Source organism: Glycine max, chromosome 11, assembly GCF_000004515.6.
Source record: "Glycine max cultivar Williams 82 chromosome 11, Glycine_max_v4.0, whole genome shotgun sequence".
In the NCBI taxonomy this organism is placed as follows: domain Eukaryota; kingdom Viridiplantae; phylum Streptophyta; class Magnoliopsida; order Fabales; family Fabaceae; genus Glycine; species Glycine max.
In genome coordinates this window covers 5,082,968-5,109,520 of record NC_038247.2, presented here as the reverse complement: position 1 = coordinate 5,109,520, position 26,553 = coordinate 5,082,968, and the positions used below count along the sequence as shown (strand labels likewise).

Sequence of the window (26,553 nt, the reverse complement as noted above, 5' to 3'; positions counted from 1 at the left end):
CTGGGTGGATTCGAACCACCATCCTACCAGAGCATATATTGTCAAATCAATCAACAAAATACTCTGATCGCTCTACCATTTTGAGCTAACAGATCTATCAACGATAATAATTACAACATTTAATAAATAACAACTAACCATGAATTCTATATCCTTGAAGTCTCCGTAAGTTGACATGCGCACCGTATGATAATATTAATTTGAATAACAATAAAGATCTACTACATAGATATACTGCAAAGTCACACGTCCACGACTATCGCCTACACACTATAGGAAGTTTAATATAAGAAAGTTAATCATTAACTACCTCACTAAACTGTGGCATAATTAAAAATAAAAATTCAAAAAATTAGTGAGATTAGGATTACGTCTTTTATACTAATTTAATTCAAACTATTCCACTCAACCAAACCTAATAATATTGCAATTGTAATAATGTTCAGAAGACTAAAATAACCCAGGAAAAAACACTCAAATTCAACAACAAAATAACTTATACGCTGCATATAACAAATTATCAACGCAATTTAATTATGATAGTTGATCCTTTCATCCCAATTATAAAATAAACAGAAACAAAAATGGAAGTTGAGACTTAGATGGGTAGGGAGGCTGGGCCTATTTAAAAAATTCCTAACTACTTAAATAATAAAACCAATTCAATTATGTAGTTTATCATGTACCAAGAGTATTTCTTATTCTTCAATTTTAAAAAATTAATATACATAATTCATATAAAAAAGGGAATTACTAGAAAAAGTAACAATTAAGAGGGGACCAAAAAAGATTAAAACTACTTTACTGGGCTGATAATATATTTTGGTTTGGCTCAATTAACATCTAAACCGACAACTGCCATGATTTTCCAATTATCCATGCGTCTCGGAACAATATAAACATCAGTAGATATAAATACATAAAATTATGTATACATAAAGAATAACTAAAATAACTTAATAAAAAACTACGTATACTGAATTTCTGAAATACATAAAAACTGTAGATACAGTATAAATATAAAATAAAAACACGATTTTTTTAATGTGTTCGCTGAACCACGTCTAAACTTCCTGTATTACAAAACCGTTAGTCATCCTCAATAGCAGATAACAGAAACTTATCAATTGAATTGCAAATTGAACTCGAACCACAAGTGAAACCTTGAAAATAGGAAAGGTCAAATAGAAGATATTGGGGTTGGCTGTTTGCTGGGGTTCTCAACAAGAATTTCCAGCAAGGGAAAAACTAACTTCTAAAAATCCCTTTGTATTAATGTATACTGATAAATTAATGTATACCGAATAAATGTACAAATGTGAATGACTAAAAAAATAGTGCAATAAACTAATTCTGGTTCTAAAAAAATTAATAATATACTGAATAAAGTGTCGAAGAACAATAATTAAATTAATTCAAGGAATTAAATTAAAACAATAATTATATTGATCAACTAAATCTACCATATGAAAATTTCATTCTTTACTTGTAAAGAGCCGAAATTATCTTCACCTTAATAATTGTAGATGTAGAAGAATAATCAGAATCTTCCTAAATCCACGTAATTTCTTCGAAAATGCTTTGCCCAACACAATGATATTGTCACACCAGAAGCTATGCGGCGTCTTCCATTTGATATTCCATTTATCGCCTGGAGATTTACAATGCTAATGACCTATTTCTGCATTACAAACGTTGTTGCCCGAAATTGGACTTCTTACAAGTAGATAATTGTGCACAAAGCCGGCAATACAAATGATCCATCTTATTTGGAGAAAAGTAGCCGTGTTTGCCAAATCAAATAAAAAAAGAAGGGCACAATATAGTTGATACAATGATAACAGTACATCTTCACAATTTCTATCAAAAAAGACTTAGTGCCAATATTATGCAAAAAGATGTGACAGAACACAGGTAATATGAAGACACTTACAATTAAATGCGTTGGCTCGATTTATTTTTGATGTGTAGCGTTCAATATCTGATGTTAGATTCATGGTTATATTATCATTAAAAACCAAAATCGTTTTACCTTTCAGAATATTGATGAACACCACCTAGCATCTTCTGCCAATAAGACCATCCAAACTTCATATTAACATTAGCAGTATTTTACATTACCAGCTTATTAAATTGATATTAATATTATTTCATTGAAAGAAACCTGTGTTCCAGTTGCAACTAAATCGATGGTTAATTTTAAAACTATAGCTATCGTTGATTTTATCTTTAATTATGTAAAATTGAATATCCTAACCCTTTCCAATGTAAATTGACAGATAATACCTTATTCGATAGGAGTTGGAGCGAATCCTCTGATGTATCCCTCTGATCCAGAGTCGTAATACGGAGTGGAGCGACAGATAGGTAATAATAAAAGGCATAACGAAAAGGAGAGCACAGCAAACACCACACACCACACGAGAGAGAGACCCCGGGCAACTCCCGTGCGATCTCTCCCTAAACCAATAAAACTTTTTTTATTAACATATTTTGACCTGCCAAGCAAGCGCACCTGTCATGGCAAAGGTCGGATGACAAGATCACTCAGGACTCAGTAACCACAAACGACGAAGCGTTTTGAGGCCTTTCGTCCCGAAATCTCCTACATCCACATTTTCCAGCCCATAGCTTCACATCATACACTAATTTTACAACATCCGAGATCTGCAACAACTATAGCCGGAGGAAGACATGCTGCTTATGAATCAATCATGAATAATCCGATACAAGCGTCTGTAGCGATCGAACAAGCGGAAGCGGCTGGATCTGCGTTCTTCTCATCGATTATCTACAGTATCTGCAAAAAAAAATACCTCAAGAGCCATGCGACATGGAAGACCAAACGACTTTCTACGAAACAGATTCCAAAAGAGAGACGAACATGAATCGCACACCTCTGTACAGTAGATCTGAGCCTCCATGCATCAGATCTATGAAAGACCTATATGACAAATGAAAATAACAATATCAAGACGCTAATAACGATGAATCGAACCTATACAGAGCAAAACTCCGATGGAAGATTTATCGTACCAGGCCAAAACCACCATCGGCGTGTAGATCTGGTTCAGATCCATACAGATCCGGTCACTAAAAGCGTAACGTAGATCAAGGAAGAACGAGATCTAGATTTTTCAAGAGAGGGATAGCTAAAAAAGAAGAAAGAGAATAACTACAAGGTTGAAGCCGCGGAGGCGCTGAATGAGAGAAAGAAACGAACCCTATGCTTTATTTTATAATGGGTTTCTGGGAACACGGACGGTTGAGATTGCTTGTGTTGACGGTGAGGATTTGGTGACGTGTAACGTTAGGTGCGGCTCATTTATCGGTGGGGCAAAGCTGTTTGTTATCTGCTTCCTTTGCAATAATGGAGGGGTATTTTGGTAAAATAGGAGTAGCGTAATGGCGGTATGGTACAAGGGCGGCAATGACGCGCTGGCTTCCAGGTTCCAACAATTCAACGTTGCGTGGTCCTTACGCACAAAGTCGCGTCGCATTGCGTTATCGACTTATCGTTATCTGTACGTCCTAGATAAATATAAATATTTTTTGTAACAAAATAAATATCAATATATATTGTTGACTGACTTGGTCGAGAGATTTTGTTGGTCGTTTATATTTTAATTTATTATTAAATATTTATTAAATAAAATATTTACTCAATTAATGATGCAATATAGTTAAGTTTATTTGGTATTTTATTAAAAATAAGGTTATTTTGTAATATTTTATATTTAATAAAAAATAATAATAAAATTATCCCAGCTTTAGAATAAATAATATTTTAATATTATGGTGATTTTTTATTTGGTGAAATATAATTTTAGAGATAATAATATTTAAGTATTATTTTTTCACAAAATATTTTGTTCTCCCTTTATTGTTTTCATTATAAAGATAATAATATTTTTTAGACAAACTTTATCCGTTTTTACAGCAAAGACAAATAGATAATAACATTTTTTAGATAAATATTTTACTTCCGTTTTTATAGATATTATTATAGAGATAATTATAATTCTTTTTTTTCTAGACAAAATATCGAGTATCGTTTTTAATAAATATATAATGGATTTTTTTCTCAATAGAAACAATGTATAAAATATATGGATAGACATAGATAATGGATTTTTTTCTCGATAGAAACAATGTATAAAATATTTTGATTTCAATTATGCAACTCTTTTAAATAATAAAAAAAATATAACCTTTTTATTTTATCTTTCACAGATGGATCAAAACAGGGAGTGGTAAATAAGGATGAGTCAAGCCAAAATTTAGGTGGTTACGACTTAGGAGGGATGTGGCAAAAACACTTGTATTTCGGCAGGTGCAAGTAGTAACTTCCATTACTTGTCTTATCAATTGTATGATGATATAAACTTATTTTTAACTATTGAAATTTTTTTAAATATAGTATTTAATTTAAAAATAAGATAAGTAGTTAAAAAATAAATAAACAAATAAAGAGAAGAGAAGATATGATTAAAAATGGATTAATTGTTAAATCAAAACAAATTTAAAGTTTAAATTAAAAAATACATTTTAAAATAATAAAAAATAGAAAATAAAATGAGATGTTAAATTTATGAGATTAAAATGCTATGCAACTCTGGCTTAACATAAAGATTTATTTAAAAATTTGTCAATAGTTAAAAATAATATAGTATTACAATATAAATTATTTTTTGAAAAAAAATTATTATTATTATGCAATATTCCTCGTGTAAAAATAATGAAACTCCGAAAGGAATCAATTTTACTACAAACAAACAAAATTTACAGACATAATCCAAAGTTTAGTCTTGTCACTCACAATAGTTTTATAGATCGGCATAATCTAGGGAAAAAATAAGGTGAGCCATTATCATTTTATTTATAAGAAGGTGGGGTTTTGTCATATATACGTAATTACGTAAAATTTCAGAAAATTTGAGTGTGATTTACTCTTTATTCAAACATAGCTTATATAGTTCGGCTCTCTTTTCTGAATGTACATCGTATTTCTATCTTTATAAATTGGCCAAAGTGCAAGCTAAGAACTTGCTCCTTGAATACTTGGAATATTCTCCCATCATTGATAACATATTAGGTTCACACACACGTAAATGGATGGAAATGGAATACAGATCTATGAAGCAAACTAGCCGTCTTATTCCATGAACAAATAAGGAAGGTATATTCTATTGTCTCTTGGGTTACTTAGCAAACAAGACAAAAGGCATTTAGCAAATTGTCACCCGTAATGCTCCAGAAAATTGTAATTTGGAAAATAAATTCATCTTATGATCTCACCCTTATTGCTCTAGGATACTTCAATTCTTTCACCTTGCTTGGTTGACGATTTGCGCATGCATTCATAACGAAAAATAAAATAATAACATATTGGAAAACTTAGTGATAGACATGGCATATAAAGGAAGTAGCTTGAAGGATTACTTTGATTAACACTTCTTTCCTAACCCAGTTAGAAAATGAATCTTCGAGTTTGCTTATCACTCTTTCTAGTTTCCAGGCTAGTGCGGCTAGTGTTCTTCCTTTGAATCTAACCCATTCTACAGGGAGTTCCAATAAATTTTCTAGAAAATCCCATATTGATATTTGTAGAATACATCAACTCTGCTTTCAAAGAACTCGAGAGATATTTTTGTTGAAAATAACACCAAATTTATGCTTCATCGATTGGCGAATAGAATCTTTAATTTTGTATTGGACTTCTTCTAGCATGGTGTGTCATACTATTTTTCTTTTTCGATTTATTAGGAATGCCGGTAACATATTTTTTAATATTGAATAAAATGCATGTAAACTTTATTAAATAACAAATGAGATTCATTGAAAGAAGAATGAGATTTACGTCTTTGAGTGTGTCAATATAAAATAAATTTCACACAATTTAATAGAAAGTGTTAATTGTATCACGAATATTCTCTTCCTCCAGTTTTGGTGTGACCATCTCTTCGTTGTTCGTTTTCATAGCAACAGTTTGGTTTATCTCAACTATTTAACTTTCAATCCTGTTTACGCGGATTGAAACAATTCTATGCAATTTATTTTCGTCAAGGCTGCAGTATGGGCAAAAACATACATCATTCTCATATACAGGGTCAAATATTCAAAGGTGCTGATTCCATCAAATCTCGGAGATTTTGGACCTTTTTTTGCTGAATTTTAGCATAATTCTATGCATGTTTTAGACGTATTATGTTGTCAGTATTTATTATATTTTGATAGATCAATTATATGTCAATATATATTCGAGGTAAAAATATGCCAGTTTACGAGAGGCAGAGGATGAGTCAAGATTGAGCAATTATCCTTGTCCTCTCTGACTCTCGCAACTCATTAGTGGTGTTTACTGGTTAGTATGTAACACATACTATTTTGTAAAATATAAAATTAAAATGTACTATTTTTTTATTCCATGTTCTGTTTTGTTTTATTTATAATTATTAAGAATGAGAATTATTTCATTTCATGCATATATTTCATTGGATAATTTTATTTTAAAATCACTTTTTAAATTTTAATTTTTTTAACTTACATTAGATTTCTATTATTTTTATATTATTATTCTTTTTTATTCTGTCATTTTTTCATTAACGGTATAATTTCTATTTTTTTACTATTTAAAAATTTTAGAGAGACACCGAGTGTCTCCCTTTCCCTAATTTTAAGATATATCAAATATAAAATAAAATTCACATGTTTTATTCTATGACTTCCATGCTTGAATTATTGGTTAATTTTTGGCCAACTTATTTAGTTTTTAACTTTTAAACCATAACTAATTACAAGACAATTATATTAGGGACAACTTATGATTTTTCATAAATTCAGAAAACCAAGTTCAATCCCTTTATACTCAAAATAGGGGGGTCGTTAACCAATCTCAACATAATGAAGTTCAGACTTCAGACTCTCTTGTCTCTAAATTGCTTTATCAACTGAATCAGAAGAGGGACTATATGTACCCAAAATATCTAGTGATAATCTTGTCATTACAGCAACGTCTTCATTTGTCAACTTAAAAATGTCAGAATCCTTCATCGTGAAATTATTTGACAGTCTGAAATTACCTATTTATAATCTCGATTAATCTTTACATAAAATATACTCAATTTTTTTATAATTTATTATAAAAAATAAATAATACTCGAGTTATGTTTTTTTTTTTTTATGGGCAATCAACAATATATTAAACGCACCATAGATGCTATAAATGTTTACAAAGAAAAAAGCAAATAAGCCTTAGCAGCTTAAATACACACAATAAAACTAAAAGATGTCAACTTCCAAACACCTTCAACCAACCACTTTAGGCTGAGACATCGAGAATAAACACAGATAATAAATAAGAAAGCTTATCTTAACCTATACGGGTTTCCATCAAAATGGATAATTCCATTTGGAATTTATCAAATGGCAATATTTTTTGAATTAATTCTCAAATGGGTAAATTGTAAAAAATTTACGATTTTTGGATATGAAGCCATAAAAATCGCGACTTCGATTTTTTTACAGTAAAATCATAAAAATCTAACAATTTTAGTTTTTTTAATTATTTATATAAAGTCGTAAGTTTTTTAGAAATTTAAAATCATGATTAATTTTTTATTTTAAAATTATTTTAATTATAATTTTATATTTCATTGTTTTATTCTTTTAAAATTAAAAATAATTGCAATTAATATTTTTTTCATAATTTATGACTTTAAAGTCATTCAAATAATAATTATAATTAAAACGACTAATTCTTTTATAATCCAACAACTTTTATTTTATTCTTAACCATTATTATTTTTAATTAATATTTTATTAACCGATAATAATTAGATAAAATGAATAAGAAATTATTTTTAGATTATTAATTTATACTATTTGGATTCTTTTTTATTTCTAAATTTAACCAATAATAATAATTTACAACACAAATGTAAAAAATATTAAATAAAATAGGGAAAAATGAATTTATATCATACCCTTGTCATATATAATAACATGACATCAAAAATACAAAGAGCATGACAAAAAAATAGAGTAATAAAAACACTGAAATATAAAATTATAAAAGAAAGACAACAACATTTATTATTTGTGTAAATACAATTTTTTATATTAATTGTATTAAAAATAAATATGTTAAAAGAAAAAAATAAGCTTATATAAAAAATGTTGGATCAAGTGGCATTGAAATAATTAAGAAGGGGGGGTTGAATTAATTATTATTGTGTCTTGACTAATTAAAAAATTATCATTCTTAATGTTACTATATTTAACTAGGCTTTTACTACTAAGTTAAGAAAGTAAAGAACAAAATCAATAACTTAATCAAAAGTAAAAGCGGCAATTAAAAGTACACAACGAAATTTATAGAGTGTGGGAAATAAGAAGATAAACACAAGATTTATACTGGTTTGGCCACAAATCGTGCCTACATCCAGTCCCAAAAAAACCAACGGTTCTTGAGATTTCTTTCAACCTTGTAAAATCCTTTACAAGCCAAAGATCCACAAGGGACGTACCATCCCTTGTTCTCTTTGAACAACCAAGTGAATATACCTTTCACTTAAACTGATCCACAAGAGATGTACCCTCTTTTGTTCTCAGTATAACAACCCAAGTAGATGTACCACAAGAGATGTACCCTCCAATGTGTTAGGACAAAGAATTTTTAGGCGATTAGTCCCTTAAATTCTCTTGGAGGGGGATACAAAAGGTGTCTCAGGCGGTTAGTCATTTGAAATCTTTTGTATAAAGGGAAAGGGAAAAAAATATTTCAGGCGGTTAGTCCTTTGAAATCTTTTGTTAAGAGGGAGAAGAGAAGAAATAAAAGAATCCTCATGCGGTTAGTCCTTTGAATCTTTTGAAAGAGAAATAAGTGAATGAAGAAGAGTATCACAAGTTTTTGAACAATGAATTTTTCTTGAAAGAGAAAGTATTGAACAAAAACTCTATGAAAGAAATATGTTAATCATGAAAGGAATCAGTCTTTTCAGTATATGAAATTCGTGCCATGATCACATATTTATAATCATTTGATGACTCAAGTTAAAGTTTGTAACTCTTGACAATTTCTTTAAAACTAGTCACTTTAAGAATTATGATTTTTGTGAAAACTAGTCACTTAAAAAGTTGTGACTTTTGAAAAACTCTTCATAAACAAATCACTTTAAGAATTGTGACTTTTGGAAATTTATTTTTCAAAATCAGTCACTGGTAATCGATTACACATCAAAAGATGTGACTCTTCAAGTTTAAATTTGAAAATCAAAACGTTTAGAAACACTGATAATCGATTACACAAGTTAAAAATGATTTGAAAATATTTTATCACTAGTTGTGACTCTTGAAATTTGAAATCTAACGTTTTAAAATATTGGTAATCGATTACAGCTTTGTAAATCAGTTTTAAAAACAATGTTAGCTACTGATAATCGATTATTATCTTCTGGTAATCGATTACCAGAGAGTAAAACTCTTTGGTAAAAGATTTTGTGAAATTTTTTTTGTACTACTCAATGTTTTGAAAAACTTTTTTAGTACTTATCTTGATTGAGTCTTCTCTTCATTATTGAATCTTGAGTCTTGATTGTTCTTGAAACTTAATTGAATCTTGAAACTTGATTATTTTTGATTCTTGAAGCTTTTTTGACTCCTGATTTTTTAAAATTTGCTTAACTCTTGATTCTTTGACATCATCATCAAAATAATCTTGGAAGTCATTGCTTTAAAAAAAAAATTATCGTACATGACAACATGAAAAAAATAATAGAAATTAAAATATAAAATTATAATTAAGATGACTTCAAAGTTGTTCAAAATTATTTTAAAAAGAAAAAAAAATTACTCAAGATTTGAAGTCATGAAAAATTTACTATTTTATAAAAATAATTTTAAAAAATTATAATCGTTGAATTTTTTACGACTTACCTATAAAAAAACGAAAAGTTATAAAGTTTTTTTTGACTTCATATCCAACCAAGTGATAAAAATTCCTATAACTTACGCCTTCTTTGACAATCTAGATTAAACGCGGCGCATGGACTCTTATTCTTCATCATGTACTTCATCTTTTCCTTATTATTTTTCAGAGTCACGTACTATAAAGTTTTCCATTGAAATATTGAAGGAGTAAGAATTAATTTGAACTGTTTCCAACAACTTGATGGAAAAAATAATAAAACTTAGACAAAGTGTGCTATGTCAGAGTCGATGTTAGTGAAGGTAAAAGTTGAGCAATTCAAATTAATTAGACAACTCACGAGTCATATGCGATACACGTACTAATGTACTAAAAATAAAAATTAATATCCTTCACTGATGCTATACCTGATCGGGACGTGGCGATTATTCAGTTGTTCCACATGATGATACAGTCTTCAAACTAAAGTTCAATTGAAATAATAGTTATATTTGCATGCAAAAAGATCAACAGCCCCAAGGTGACACGCAAGGGTTTAAATGAAGGACAAGCGTCCAATACACACACCAGATGGCACGTCATGAGATACTTGATATTTTCATTTTCCTGAACCATGTATAGCAAGTGAACCAGAGGATTAATAGGATTTGCATTGTTGCGATCAAATTCAACCCGTGTCGAAATTACAGGACTACCATGCACACAGCCTCTTAATAAGCCTATACCACACTGCCTCTTCTATAAGATCTCAACATATATAGAAAAAATTATGTTTCACTCAATCAAAACGGTTTTAACCTGTCCACAAGTTTCATTCCCTGCACGGTCTCTCTCTTCCAACCTTGGTCGGGAAACTTGCGCAGTTAGATTCTGCACTGACAGTGCTCGTAAGATGGACAAGACTCAGAAGCCTAGTACTGAGGAAAATAAACAAGGGTGAGTTCAAATTAATTTCATTGGAATATATGCATGCATGTATGTGTATTTCGTGGGTTAATTTGACTCTATATGTACTGATATTAATTAATGTTGTGAAGAGATACGATGTCTCATTCATTTGGGGAAGGGTACGCTACGAGGTCTGACGAAGAAGGGTTTGGTGGAGTTTATGGTGGAAACCAATCGAAGCCTGAGATGGACCCAGGTTAATTTGCTTGTCAAACACACACACACACATATATATATATATACTTGCTTTTTTGTGTTTAATTTGTTTGTCTTATTGGCTATGTCTAAATATTAATATGTTTGTTTGGTATGTGTAATGTAAATGCATGAAGCTTATGACAAGACGCAGGGAAGTGAGGTGAAGGAGAAGGAAAAAGCGAGGCACCAGACCAGCGCCAATTAACGCTTAATTAGGTTATTAGTTATGTGGAGGGGTTGTTTATGCATGTAACGTTCGTTCTATATCTCGTCCTTTTGTTGATTTTTCCTTCCTGCAGCTCTTTTTTTTTTTTGTTTTTAACACAAAAAAATTAATGGACCATGATCGTTGTTACATACTATTAATAGCAAATGGATATTCAGCGAGTTTACATATACTACCACGGAAAAACTTCAATTTATGATATAGTTTTCAATTTTAATCGTCCTTGATTTTCTCAGCTCTGTTTGTGAGCATAAACGTTTTTGTTCAGGGAGAATCATCCTTAGCAAGGAATAATTAATGTTAGAATTTAAAATAGATTAAATAAATGTAAAAAAACAAGTCGTCATATCGCTAAAATGTTATTAGCTGGTTTAAATTAAACGTAATAACAAAGCTTATTTGACCTATATATCAGCGTTATTTTCTGTGGAGCCTTCACGGTTTCATATGTAGCAATGATCCTTTTAGTTTCTTACACACCAAAATATTTTTCATTATAGTCTTTTCGAAGTAAAAACACACAGTGAAATTGGCAGTTTTTTTTTTAACAAAGTTCCTTCAGATATGATCAAGTATCAGAACTTGAATGATGCTTCATAGCATCATAATTTAATTAAATCGAGAAGTAATAATTTCTATTTTTACTTGGCTGCTTTCATATGTTTTTAAGCATTTTACAAATTATTCTTGTAAGCTTCGTAGATGTACTCGGTTTAAGAACAGCTAAAGATATTTTCTTATCAGTAAGTTTGAGTAATTCTATTGTAAATTTGAGTAATTCCTGAAAATTTTAGTATTATTAGAGCAGAACAGCTAGAGATATTTTCTTATCAGTAAGAACCATAAGCTGAGGTTTAAGAAGCTTAAATGTCCATAGGTAATTTTAGCATATGGGCATTCGAATTTGTGCATTCGTGGTAAGATATTTCATATTTGGTGTCTATATCTTGAACCAGTGCAATATGTATGTAACTACTATTGTATATGTGATTGGATATTTCTATTTTTACTTGGCTGGTTTCATATGTTTTTAAGCATTTTACAAATTATTCTTTTAAGCTTCGCATGTACTTGGTTTTATATGTTTTCATATTTTTATACATTATTCTATGTTTTTAGCTTAGTAAAAAAATTTGAGAAAATAAATGTTTGTATCATTTTTATTTTATTTATTTATTCAAAATTTTATGAGATGAAAGAAATGGAGAAAATGATGTTTCCCTAATAGTGGCCTTTACAGACTTTTTCTTTTATTCGGTCTTGCCTATCTTAAAATGAATTTTGACGGTGAATTACTTTCAAATAAAAAATCTTGAGCTTAAATCTATTTTCGTCTCTATATATGTTTCAGTATAAATTTAGTCTTTAAAAAAATTTATTATATATTTTACCTTTAGCAATTTTAAAAAATTAATAATTTTAATTTATTTTTAATTTATCATTAATTTTTATCAAAACTTATTTGCGCGAATATTGATGATCACATAATACTAACATGTTACTATGACAGATAACACGGTGTTATAGTAGATGACATAATAGTTTGATACAAAACTAACCTCAATTTCTTTTTTTTAATGTCAGACTTTCTCCCCTATGTTGAACTTTCTCTATATTACATATTTACATTACCTGATTTTGGAATGCACGCTAATTTTTGGTAGACTTGGACCGGTCAGGATTAGATGAATGTTATGAATTTGTTAATATATTTTTATCTTTTTTTAGTTGAAGTATGTATGTTAGTAATCTAAAAACAAAAAAAAAAAGTGGACCAAAAATCCCATCATTTCCTTTTTTTCTAGTTAATTTATTTTAGGGACATTGCTGTTTAACCTTTTTTTAGAAAAATAAAAAATCCATTCATCTCTCTTCCCAACAGTTGCATCGGTTGTACAAGTCTAGAAAGTCAGTAGTTCGGGTTGGGCCGAGGTCCATATGGTTCAGAACATTACCGTTTGGCAGGTTCACTGTGCCACCAAGAACTCTGAGCATTCTTAGCCTCAAAAAGAAAAAAATTGTTGAAACAAAGTGGCCACGGAGAGGATGTGCCATGATTTTGAGCTGATCATTTTTAGGGGTGATCAAATTCAAAATAAAAATTTAAAATTGCTTAAAAAATTGAAAATCAAATTAAATTAATTTTTTTCATTTGTTTAGATGATTTTTTTAAAATTGATTGATATAATGTTATACATATAAAACTTATATAAAATATTATTTTTTTCATATAATTTTTTTAAGATGTTTGATTTAAAATACATGTAATTTTTTAGATTTTTATCATAGAAAATTTAACATATTAATAAAATTTATAAATTTTTATCAACAATTTTTTAATGTATTTTTATTTAAAATATGGAAAGAAAGTATATAAATTTTAATGAAATAATATTTTAGTAAAAACAAATCAAATCACAAATTATTAGTTTGATTTGATTTAAATTTTATTTTAAATAGAAATTAAACTAAATCACGTATAGTTTTTAATTTTATTTTAAATGACTTTTCAATAAAAAAAATTAAACCAAAAACAAACAAACCGCAAACACCCTAAACATTTCCAACCATTTGGCTTAAGCGGACCTTGGAGAAGGGACTAAAACAACAATTTTCATTTTTTTTTACACCTTTCGATTGACCTTTTGATATGTTCTTGAGTTGATTTTCATATTCCAATGTAAAAGTGTGATTTCAAATTCTTGATCTTTTGATATAAAAGATTTCATTAAAAGCTTAAAACGAATATTAATATTGCCCATGACTCCGTGGTATCCGTTTGTAATTTGAAAAGAAAAGGGAAGAGTCAGAAGACGTAGGAGAAAATTAGAGAGGAGACAGAGAGTGAATAAGTGGGAGAAAGAGAGAAATTAACTTTTTAATTTTTTTTAAAATAAATGTTTATTATTTACTTTAACTCTTTTGGAATTACTCTTCCTCCTCATCACTCATTTTTAGTGAGATCGAAAAATAATTCTCTTATAAGAAAAAATATTTTATATTAGAGTAAAATAATTAAAGTTAGATCATACAATGATAAATAAAAGATTGAAATTTAATGTCAAAAAATTATATAATTTTTAAAAAATTTAATGACTTTTTAAATGATCACACATTAAATCTTAATCGTTCATATCTAATTATACGGTTCAAATTTAATTATCTCATATATATATATATATATATATATATATATTATTAGGTCACTGTCATGTCATCGTTAGTATGCCATGTTATCAATTTTTGTTAAAAACTTAACAACAATGAATTAAAGTTACTAATTTTTTACAATCATATAAAAGAAGCAAAATTGGATTTTTGCCCAAATCCATATTGAGACATCCAGCTTTTCAAACACTCCTCCGACTTCATTTGAGTTATTAAATTCCTAGGTTCGATAATAGTCATCAGGAGCCAGTAAAATTTTAAAAGATTTAAGCATTCTGTTGATGAATCTTTAAAGACAATGTGATAACACATCTCAGTGTTCTAGTTTATGATTATGATTCCAGATTGGTTCACAATCCATGATTTTAGTGACAATATTCAAATATAAAACATGACAGCAAAAAATAAGAAAAAAAATCTCTTATAAAATATATAACTTAAAAAATAAACTTTTACAAAAAATGAATATAAGATAATTTTATTAACAAATTAATTTATAAAATACACTTATTTTTCCTTCTTATTTTTTTCTTATAATTATAAGTACTCATAATTCTTTTTATCCAAACAGTCCTATACTTTTTTTTTCTAATCTTTTTTAAGATTTATTTTTCTGATCTTCAAATACTTACATAAAGTACTTTATTGAAGGATTTCTTAAGTAAAAACAATCATTTTTTATATATTTTCTTTTTTTCTATTGGACGAATTTATGTGATAGAGATAGTTTCTTAAAAATAAGATTTATGTCTTTTGTACAAAACTATTTCTTAGCAATAAAAAAATAATATTTATTTGACACATGATAACACCATAATTAAGTGAAAATAAAAAAAAAATATAAAAATGAGTTTTTTTGAAATTTTTTAGAATTTATCATTGAAATAAAATTATATATAAATTTTTTATAATGACAAGTGTCGTGAGAATTACAAAAAATACAATACTATGTGAATCACGAAAAGTATATGAAGAAATTTTCATTGGAGATACTCAATTTAAACAGTTGCACATGACAACGGTAACAAGTAAGAGTTTTGTGATCATGGTTGAACGGAACAAGTGAGTTTGGAAAGCCATTTTTCCTTTTCCCATCCAGTGCTTTTTTAGATAAACAAACTTAAAATGAATGAGGGATTTAGAAAATAAAAACTACAAACGTGCATATGATAAATAGGCAAAATCTTGTCAAAATACAAACAGTTAATGAAACTGTGTTGCTGGGTTGCTATTATTCTCTGCTGCAAATACAGAGTGTTGTTATTTGAGGATGCCAGGAATATCAATCAGCATTGATGATGAATGCAACAATTATCATCAAAAATCAAAATCACCCATCTAGGTCCTTTTATTGCATTTTTTTCCTGTCATTTAACATTGAGACAAGTCTAATCCATCCATTAGCTAGTATATTAATACACCCGAGCCTTGGGAGGGAATGATTCAACCTCATCATCCAATACATTCAAATGCACTGGCCTGTAGTCCAACCGGACTTTCTCGTTCTCCCAGAATCTGCAAGTCAATGCACAAAAGCTTTAGCTAACATAATCAACTTACTATCACAAGTGTTTTCTCCTCAATTGAATAATTGTAAATAATTCAACTTAATCAAAATCATCTCCATGTTATCCGACTCCACCTACTTTATCTTTTAGAATAGTGGGTTACTTGATAGTGAATCGATTAATCAAACCTTATATGATCATGGTAAAAACATTGATCCTTGTCATCTGTATTTCAAGCTCACACAGCTCTTAGTTGAAAGGACGTGATAAGGTATTGATCATTCTCACACCTCCATTCTTAACTTACAATAGTTGGTCAGAATTCAGAAATATAACCAAAATAAACATATCTCCCTCACATCAAATGGTTGCTCTAAGGTTAACAACTCTAATAGGTTGCAAAAATACCATGATTCTTAGGTCTCTAAATTAACTGTCATTGAGTAAAAGATTACTATCAGAGACAATAATAGTAATTTGGCATAAAAAAAAACAAGCATGCTCAATTTTGGGTTTCATCTTACCACTTGAAAAATTAGTGGTAATTATTAAACTGCATAGATCAATAACTACTCATCAAAACTAAACAGTTACCGAAGATATTCAAGTAAGGAGCCAAGAATCAGTTGGAGGGACTAAATCATCATGTTTTTAACCATACAATATAAACACAAGATAATGACAATCTTGTTCCAGTCACTAGTTTGTCAACTTAATGAGCCACTTGGATGCTCCAACATAATATGAAAGTCGAGAGCACTCCAGCTCTTAAGAAACAAAAAGCTTAAATACAGCAAGAGCATGCTTGGTTGGAGGATCAAAGGAATGGGTCATTCCCACTAGCATGGTTAGTTATTACAACGACCATTTCTAAGGGAGTTCTTACAATTTTAAGAGTAATTATTACGTTATAAAAATGATGGAATGAGGAATATAGATTAACACAATACAAAGTAATGAAAATATGGTACAACCAATCTGATCCACAAGTTCAGCTTCAGTTGTACTCAGGCCCAGCCAATCCCAGAAATTTGGTCGGCCCAAATATGGTTGAATCACGCCTGCTTAGTCTTTTAAAAAAAAATGTAAAACAGATATGAAACTGGAAAAGAGTCATCATTTCATCTCATTCCTATACAAACGAAGCATAGGAATAAATATTCCATTTCCGTTTCATAAATCATACTCACTCCCATTCCATTCCATCAAACCAAATTACCTAAAAGGATCAAGGTTCCTACTAGAAATAAAAAGCTCCACTTCAACTCTACTACTTAAGTGCCTGCTTTTGTAAATAGCAAACTAAATAACTGTATACTGAAACATGACTTACCCCACAGTGTGTTTCATCCAGCTTCCATCATCTCTAACCTGCAGAATCCAACATAAAATGGTCAAGTACCCTATTCATGTTAATGGTATGAAATTTGAATGAGATAGGGAAAACTGACCTTGAAGTCTTCACGGGCATGAGCTCCTCTACTCTCTTTCCTAGCTTCAGCAGAGTACATTGTGATGCATGCATTTATCAAAAGATTTTCCAATTCAATAGTCTCAATCAAGTCAGAGTTCCTGTGAACATGTAACCGATAAACTTTAAAACTAAACATGCAGAATCCATGAAATATTAGGAACATTCATCATTCACAAAAAAAGGAATTACCAGATTAAACTGCGGTCCTTCACCTGGACATCATGGAAGCTCTCCCATGTTTTATCAATTAATTGACAACCTGTAATGCAGCAGATAAGTTCAGAGTAAGACGATAGTTACAGAATCAGCAAGAATTAAACACAATCTTGTCAGGGGGCAGGGGGGAAGCAATTGGTAGGAGGATAAAATATACATAACAAGAAATGGATTACCTTCTTCTAATGTTTCTTGTGTACGGAACACAGCAGCATTGGTTTGCATTACTCGTTGCATATTCAACCGAATTTGCGAAGTTGGCAATGAACCATTTGAATTTCTCAATTTGTCCAGCCATGCAATTGTTCTCTGACCAGCATCCTTCTCTAGAGGCTTTTGCTTCTCTCCTGCAAAATGGATGGCAGGCACTTTTATAAAACTAATTTCTCTGCACACAATTCAATAACTGGAAAAGAATCTTGCCTGGTCTACGGATTTCTGCAACTCTATTAGCACAAGCTCTACCAAAAACAACGATATCCAGAAGTGAATTTGCACCAAGCCTATTGGCACCATGGACTGATGCACAGGCCGTTTCCCCGGCAGCCATCAATCCAGGAACCACTGCATCTGGATTGTCACCTTTAATGGTAACCACCTGCATAACAACATGACATTAAATTATAATTTTGTATTCTTTTTGTTATTCATAGAATAATATTAGATAATTACTTTGGGATATAACTCAATGAAATGACAATATTGATACTTTTGTTGTCAAAACAAACCCAAGCAATTATTATTTGTGCCAACATGCTTTTACTCAAATATTGTGTATGAGAAGAGCTGAACAGAGGACAAAAGACTGTAGATTGGAGAAAAGTAAGCACAGAGCACTAATTCATCAAGTAATCAATACACGTAAATAATGTTAGAATTACGTGCAGTTCATGTATCATATGTTGAATGAGTTCCCTCATCACGTTAAATGCATTCAGTTTTAATAGAAATTAGTTCTTAGGAAGTAGCACCCATTTACTCTTTGCCTAGGAAATAGTTCCCATAGTCTAAGTACTCTACAACCAATCAATTTCACTTAAGCAATACCACCCTATCTCCCTCTATCTCTTCCTCTCCCTTTAAATTCAACAGTTACAGTGTGATTAATTATCCTAGGTTTTTCTTCTCTTCTTCGTTACTTTTTATATTTTGAATCTTTCAATAGGAAGTCTCATTTCAAACTGCTTGTTTAACTATACCTCTCCATAATGGTTTGTGGGAATACCGCCCATGTTATAATGTACAGTTGGCAAAACAGGAATGGGTTCCTTTGTAACATCCACACCAGCAAAAATAGCAGCAGTTTCAGAGATGCCAGGAAGTCTCTCTTTGAGCACATCTGGGGGTAAGTGATTCAAGTGGAGATAGATGTGATCTTTCAGGGGTCCTGCAAATAATTTCCAAAGTTAATACAAGATTACTTAAAAAACGAAAACATCCAATTGTCCAACTTAATCGATAAATGAATATTTTTCAATTTCCAATATAGTGAATAGAGAGGTCATGATTTTCATCTAGTTCAGATGATTCATTTCATTTGTAGGATTTACAAAAAAACTATCTCTAGAATTTTACATAAAAGTTATACAGCATTAACACTGATTTTCATTTAAGCGCTGCTGCAACAATTACTTATGATCTAATAGCAATCAAACAACGTATATGTTAATATAACTTTTTACAAAGACATGGATATATCAGCATAAGCCACCATACCTACACCACGACCTTCCCGAATCTCCATCGTCATTGCTCTTGAAACTACATCTCTTGATGCAAGATCCTTTGCAGTAGGGGCATATCGTTCCATAAATCGCTCACCCTCACTATTCCTAAGAATTCCACCTTCACCACGAGATCCTAAAGATTCCAAAAATAAAAATCAGAAAATGAAAAACACTGCATTCCAATTTAATTGGACAAGGAGCTTGTAAAGTGGAAAAAAAAGGAATGCAAAAGTAGCAAATAGAGCTTAAACTACACACCTTCTGTGATAAGGCAACCTGCTCCATATATACCTGTTGGGTGAAATTGTACAAACTCCAAATCCTACAAAATTTATGGTGAGCATGTGAATGATAAAAGACTAATGCCAATGGATATCATCTTAATATTGAAAAGCAACCAAAAAGGAAAAGCACACCTCAAGAGGGATCCCAGCACGTGCAACCATGGCATTGCCATCTCCAGTGCAAGTATGTGCTGAGGTTGCAGAGAAGTATGCTCTACCATAACCCTGAAGCAGAATAGAAGATCTCACCTATCCATAAATAAGTGAAATAAAATAAAATAAAAATCAACATCAAACATCCACAAGAAAATTGTTACCCCTGTGGCCAAAATTGTTGAAGCAGCTTTGAAACGATGTAGTGTTCCATCCTCCATATTCAAGGCAATCACTCCTTGGCAAGTGCCTACATATCCAATATAGAAAGAAAATAGTTAACTTTACCATCAACCAAGACAAACATTTTTTTCTACCATTGAATGCTTGTTTAATAAAGCAATTACCATTGGAAAAGATAACACAATTACAATTTGTATCAAGTAATGTGAAGTACATGGGAAATTTACTCATCAAGGCCAATGAATGCTAAGACTTAATTAGTTTAATTGATTGCAAATTAAGTGTAGTCAAGATGTTTTCTGCAACAACTTACCATCACTATTCATTACAAGATCCAATGCAAAATATTCCACAAAAAACTGGGTATTATGTCTCATAGCTTGGCCATAGAGAGTGTGCAATAAAGCATGTCCAGTTCGATCAGCAGCACATGCACATCGGTAAGCTTGACCACCTACATCATAGCAACAAAAGGATGTCAAGATTAAATTTACTCTCAAAGTAAAAGGCTAACAACTTACACCAGTTCTGAATAAACCTTTTCCATAGTTTAAGCTTTGACCGCCAAATGCACGTTGATATATTTTTCCATCCTCTGTTCGGGAAAATGGTAATCCGTAATTCTCTAGCTCAATGACTGCTTTTGGTGCTTCCCTACACATATATTGGATGGCATCCTGGTCTCCTGTAGGCCATAGAGCTTGAATTAATTAATAAACAAGAGAAAAAAAAAACTAGCACAGGCATCTAAAGAGGACTTAGATTATCAGCAAAAGCCCTAAAGCTTCTTTAGAAAGAAAAGTACCAAATTTCATTTTTCAATTTCAGGTAAACAAACCCAGGGCATATCTTCTCCATTAGAAGTAGACATATTTTAAGACCCTAAAGCCCTAAAGAGGCCTTATATATTGTACCAACTAACAACAAACTCTTAGAATATATCAAATTTTTTGGGATATATGAGATGTAAAATTTCAAAGATTTGGTGAGTTTATACCTAGCCAATCACTTCCCTTGACAGTGTCATACATGTGCCACCTCCAGTCATCTTCAGTCATATTTCCCAAAGCAGCATTTATACCACCCTATACAGAATTTTATTCTCATGAATTAGTGTTGCCAGCATATTCAGGGGGGATGCTTGACATGATAGTGTCAACTTAATATACTTTGGTGCACCATCCAATACTGTTTACATCATGACTAACTGTACAAGCAGAAAAAAACAATACACTATGGGGTAATCTCAATGATTTTTTAAAAGCACAAACCTGGCAGATGAAAGATTAAATCGTTGTCCATCATTGATACACAACATAATTATATAGCCAAGTTTAAAATGTCATGTATCCAAAATAATAATGAAGTGTCAAACAAGAATGAATTATGAATGTAAGTGGTGACAGTGGGAATGTGATCCAAGACTGTAGTTAAATCACGTCACAAAGCATACTATGACTTACATAAAAGAAAATTTATAATACAAACCTAAGGAAGCTACTGTTGATTTCATCTGATTGAACTCATCATTCAATAGCCTTCATGCAATCATTCACGATTCCTTTTTTTTTCTTCATAAATTACACTTAACAATGAAATAATTTTTACACATGGATACTAGTTAGTAGTTACATCAAAGTATAACAACCAAAAGACCCAATAAGGAATAACATAAAGCAGAACAAATAGCCACAATACGAATGTTACAGAGAACTGTCCATATACACAATATGCACAAGAAACGAGCCAAAAAAAAGATGATAGCAAAGCCCTCATACCATACCTGAGCTGCAACAGTGTGTGAACGAGTTGGGAAGAGCTTGGTAATACAAGCAGTATTGAACCCGTGTTCTGAAAGTCCAATAGCAGCTCTCAATCCCGCGCCACCAGCTCCTACGACAACAGCATCATAAGTATGATCCACCACGGTGTACGAGGAGTTCGCCCCACTCTACACAGCACAGAAAAATCGATTCAGCTTAAGTAAAAAACATCATCCACATAAAATTTGCAATAAACGTAAAACGATTCAGCTTCAGTAGAACATCGTCCACATATAGTGACAGGAAAAAGATCTAATCTAACAGATACAAAAAGGTAAAGATGAAAAGAAATCGAGGTAAAAGCAAAAGGAGAAGTGATTAACTATCAATTAAATGGAAAATCTAAGAAAGAGAGGAGTCATACAGAGAAGAATCTAGAAAGTTGAGATCCAAGTGAGTGATTGGAGGTGGATCTGGTGGAAGCAGGTCCACGGAGACCACGTGCGATGCACCGCCACATTTTTCGTAGCACACTACTCTACTTCGTTCGTTCGAGCTAGCTTTGTCTCCGATTGAAGATTGGAGATTCTGACTCTGCGTTTGTGCGTGTGCCTCCCACCCCACTCTGTTTTTTTTTTGTTCGCTTTTCGTTTCTCACGGCGTCGCCAAGGGAAAGGTGAGAGATGCTTCAATTGCGAACACGTGGATCAAATGCAACACTGGAGCTATTTAAATTGACTTTGATTAAGTGATAATAGTTAGACCATTACATTATAATTACAATTTTTAAGAACTAACTGTGTGTTTATTTGTGAAAATGTTAAAATTTAATTACAGGTATATCAAAATTATAAAAATATTTAATATTATTCGATACATGAAAATAAATTTCCTGTGTTATTTTTTTTTAATATGGTAGAAACTTATTTTTGTTGTGTTAATTTTATTAAAACAAAAATAACACAATAAAAACAAGTTTTTCTTGTATTATGAGAGGTGTCAAAACTCATAAGGTTAAGAATGTTTTTGTAAAAAAAAATGCTCTTGAAGAAGTAGGAAGTCTAAACAGTCATCGGGGGTTCTGGTGCCAATAGCAATGCCCCAGAAATCTGAATAATTTTCACGGGCAAAGGCCCAAAATCAATTAAAATGAGACAGCTCGTTGGATCAAATGTAAAGAAAGAATTTTCCTTCTTTTTTATGTGGTAACGTTAAAGGCATTAACCCAACCAAAATGGCTAATGGGTTTGTAGTTTTAGTTATGATAGTGGGGAATTATTTCCTGCACCCTGTTTTTGCTTCATGCACTCTTTTTTGGTTCCTGCACCACCAAATAATAATAATTAAAGGATAAAACTACCCTTCTTTGTGTAGTAGTCAACACCCCCTTCCCTCACCCACAACCCTGGCCGTCAAACGTCCAACACCACCTTCACCCAACCACCCAACAAGATTGTAAAGATTCTGGTTATATACATAAAACTTGAATTCAAGTCGTGCCTTTATGTTGTTTTGCTCCAAGTTGCATTGGCAAGTGGTCACGGGGTTATTCTCGTGAAATAAATAATACTTTTATTTATTAAAAGAACAATATATCAATTAAACTATTTTTTAAAAAAAATCCAAAATAAGTTGTATATTATAAATGTTTTTTTGTTTTAAATGTCAAATTGGAACATGAAATTGAAGTGGGCTGGGGGTCCAGTATTTTAACAAAGGCTAAGGGTCTAGGCCCAGTAGAGAAAGGCCTCTCGAAACCCATTTTTCATGTTTTACTTATTTTCATAAGTTGAGACAAAAAAGTGTAAACTGTTATTGAATGACTTATGGCCTGTTACCGTAAAAATAACTAGAAAAAAGAAAAAAGACTTATAGCATGTTAAGGGGGAAGTATTGTTTGCAAAAAAAAATTCAAAAAAGATCATCAAAAACTCTTTAGACTCCTAAGTTAACAATAACACATTTGTATTTCGACGAACTTATTTTAAAACTATATAAACTTTGAATCAAAAGATTATTCAGAGAACTTTAGAACACAGTCATTTTCTCTGCAAAAATAATTCATTGCCCGTCACTAAATTATTAATCTTCCGCTTGGGGTATCTACAACACCACATCTAGATTTTGTTTTTGCCATCCTATATAGATCTAAAGAATCCTTGAATCACATCTGGATATATAAACACTCATATGTCTCATATTTCATCAACACTTTTATTTTTTTTCCATCTCTCTTTACATTGCATCATAACATCTATCATTCATGTTTTTTTTTCTTTCTCTTTGGTATCATCTAGCTAGTATTTAGGTTTCCACCAATTATTTTCCCATTTTGTTGGGGCCAGAAGTCCCTTTACACTTAATGTAAGTCCATGAATTATTGAACCGCAAAGGAAAGAACACCACAACTTGTTAGGTGTCAATTCATAAACGCTTATGCGGTTATGGGTGGGCAAGAACAAAAACGCTTATCCAATTACGCCTTGTATTATGGACCTTTGTCGTGCTTCACCGAAGCTAATAATATCACTGCGTTTTTGCAACTAAACATATAGGAATATATACAAAGTCACAAACCCTCTGATATAATACTAATTCGTTAATTAATTAGAAAGGTAGATTCATGAATTGGTGAAACTAGATGCATTGAGTAGCATTTCATCGGACATGATACACAACAAATTGCGAGTGAAGCAAATTAAGCAAATATTCATTTTAAACTTGATAACAGCAGTTGAATAAAAACCCTAAATTTTTACTTCTCACGAAACATGTATAAAAATGTGTGTATGTTGAATTCTGTTATACTAAACGCATCCTAACTGTTTAGAAAGTCAACAGAAAAGAACTAACTGATATATCAAAGTATGTAATTTGTAATTTGATTCATTATCCAGGGACCAGGAGAGGTTGGATTTGTCGGTGAACTCAATATTTGTTTTTTATTTTGAGGGAAGCAATAGTAGTTTCTTCGTTGCATAATTATTGATGGTCATCCCCATCCACGTTGTTGTTGTTGTTAGGCTGGATATTTTTGTAGACCTCGTTAAAATACAAACAGTGTCGATCTTTTCTGAACTTGATAACTATTTAACCTGAAAGGTTAGAGGCACGAAACAGCCAATTTTTGGCTTTTTATATATAGTTGAAGAAGACGGTTGATAGTGTCCTAACTAAGTCTATCAACCCCTCCTTTTATCTTTTTTTTCCTTCCAAACTTTTTCTATGACACCGAGAACTACGTATTTATCATTTTTCGAAGAATCCCCATTTGGATCCGTAATAACGTGCAGCTCCGTATGCCATAGATATTGAAAATAGAGGACGAAGACACATCAATCAATACGATCAGAAAGCGAAAGTTAACCTAACATTATTGACGCTACATGGCAAATATAAGCTGACAAGAATATGGCACTGTTCATGCATGGAGATTCCTGCTATTTAAGTAAATTTTAATCTCATTTCTGACTTCAACGTTGACTTTTTAACCGCACACAACATATATTTACAGAATTCACATTCACACATAGTAGTACATGGCCTCTAGTAGTCAGTAGTCACCATCCAGCCGACGCAGTTTATCTGTGTAAAACATCATAATCATTTTTAGGGGTAGCAATGATTAATTATAAGTGTTTAAGTTTAATTGTGCGTAGTCCTGACTTTTCTTTTTTTAACTTATACGAACACCTTGTTCCGTGTCAAACATTCATACGAAAGTTTTTCGCACCATTTTGGCATTCTCTTATCAAAATGATGTAGACCGAATGAGCTAATTTTTTTTTTCTTTCTATTTTATACCAAATTATAAGGATTCTTCATTTTCTTTTTTAACGATAATTACAAGATTTATTCAGACATTCTATAAAACCTTCGAAAATTGGTAAACGCTAGTAATATTTTTTGGCTTTTAATGTTTTAATTAATGCATGCTTCATGATAGATATAACAGAGAACAAGAAAAAGAAAAAAGTGCGTCTTAAATTTGTTCACACAACTTTTGAGTTTATGGTAGTTGATTATGGAACATGACTAAAGTCCTCCAAGTAAATAATTTTATAAAAATAAAAAAGTTGAAATGGAATATAAATACGACAGGATTCATGAATCCAGCAGCATTGATGTGAACAATAAATAAATAAATAAAATCTTAAAAAAGAAGGAAGAAAAGAAAGGGTGAGGAGCAGAGTGAGTGCCCGACATTCTGAATGCTGATGAATGGAGTGGGCCCTTGACGAGTTCCTATTTCGCTGTCTACTTAATTAATCACGTTACAGCAAAGTCAAAGCTAGCGTGCAATTGGTGCCATGCCAATGCAATCGTTACTCAGACGCCTCTCGCATAAAGTTCAGATCTTATTTCTTGTTTATGATTGTACTACTAAATTTCCAAGGCTGCCGTGTTTGTCCAAACCCCGTTACAACATTTATAGCCACTAGCTACCCAACAACAAATTAAATTGCCTCCCAGATTGCAAACCTCCCCTTCTTTGACTCCAATAACGGATAAAATAAACAATATAAAACAAAAGAATTCAGCATTAATAGTACCTTTGGTCTTCGTTTTTAAAATACTACCAATTTGCAAGCTCTGTGTGTGTGTGTGTGTGAATATAATGATAAACGATGTTGGATTCAAATGTGAATAACATATTCCATAATTGTGTCTAGCACGGCTCGCACATAAGTCACACAATACGCGGTGGTGTACCAAATCTCTTAGCGTAAAGGAGGAGCGAAGGAAAGCAACAGAACGTAAATGATATTTATACACA

The 26,553-nt window shown here is 31.2% G+C and overlaps 2 protein-coding genes and 1 long non-coding RNA gene across 4 annotated transcripts; 1 reads left to right on the top strand and 2 right to left on the bottom strand.

Moving 5' to 3' along the window:
• Nucleotides 1-1,826: 1,826 nt before the first annotated feature.
• LOC100819812 (uncharacterized) lies at nucleotides 1,827-3,326 on the bottom strand. 2 transcript variants are annotated; one of them, XR_416670.4, is made up of 3 exons: nucleotides 3,037-3,220; nucleotides 2,898-2,944; nucleotides 1,827-2,800 (listed from the first exon to the last, which is right to left on the bottom strand). It is a non-coding gene; the product is annotated as an uncharacterized lncRNA (long non-coding RNA). The 2 variants fall into 2 exon arrangements; XR_416669.3 differs by having other exon boundaries at nucleotides 1,827-2,944; nucleotides 3,037-3,326.
• A 7,174-nt stretch (nucleotides 3,327-10,500) lies between these two features.
• On the top strand, nucleotides 10,501-11,431 carry LOC100819278 (uncharacterized). Its single transcript, XM_003537536.5, has 3 exons — nucleotides 10,501-10,864; nucleotides 10,966-11,072; nucleotides 11,209-11,431. Exons 1-3 carry the CDS (start codon nucleotides 10,698-10,700, stop codon nucleotides 11,277-11,279), a joined length of 345 nt encoding a protein of 114 aa, XP_003537584.1. The 5' UTR covers nucleotides 10,501-10,697; the 3' UTR covers nucleotides 11,280-11,431.
• Nucleotides 11,432-15,614: 4,183 nt separating this feature from the next.
• LOC100818379 (succinate dehydrogenase [ubiquinone] flavoprotein subunit 1, mitochondrial) lies at nucleotides 15,615-22,522 on the bottom strand. The gene is made up of 16 exons (XM_003537534.5): nucleotides 22,201-22,522; nucleotides 21,797-21,964; nucleotides 21,011-21,098; nucleotides 20,552-20,698; nucleotides 20,327-20,467; nucleotides 19,995-20,080; nucleotides 19,810-19,902; nucleotides 19,652-19,715; nucleotides 19,383-19,526; nucleotides 18,866-19,053; nucleotides 18,090-18,264; nucleotides 17,843-18,013; nucleotides 17,640-17,709; nucleotides 17,428-17,548; nucleotides 17,310-17,347; nucleotides 15,615-15,983 (listed from the first exon to the last, which is right to left on the bottom strand). Exons 1-16 carry the CDS (start codon nucleotides 22,294-22,296, stop codon nucleotides 15,881-15,883), a joined length of 1,893 nt encoding a protein of 630 aa, XP_003537582.1. The 5' UTR covers nucleotides 22,297-22,522; the 3' UTR covers nucleotides 15,615-15,880.
• Nucleotides 22,523-26,553: the final 4,031 nt, after the last annotated feature.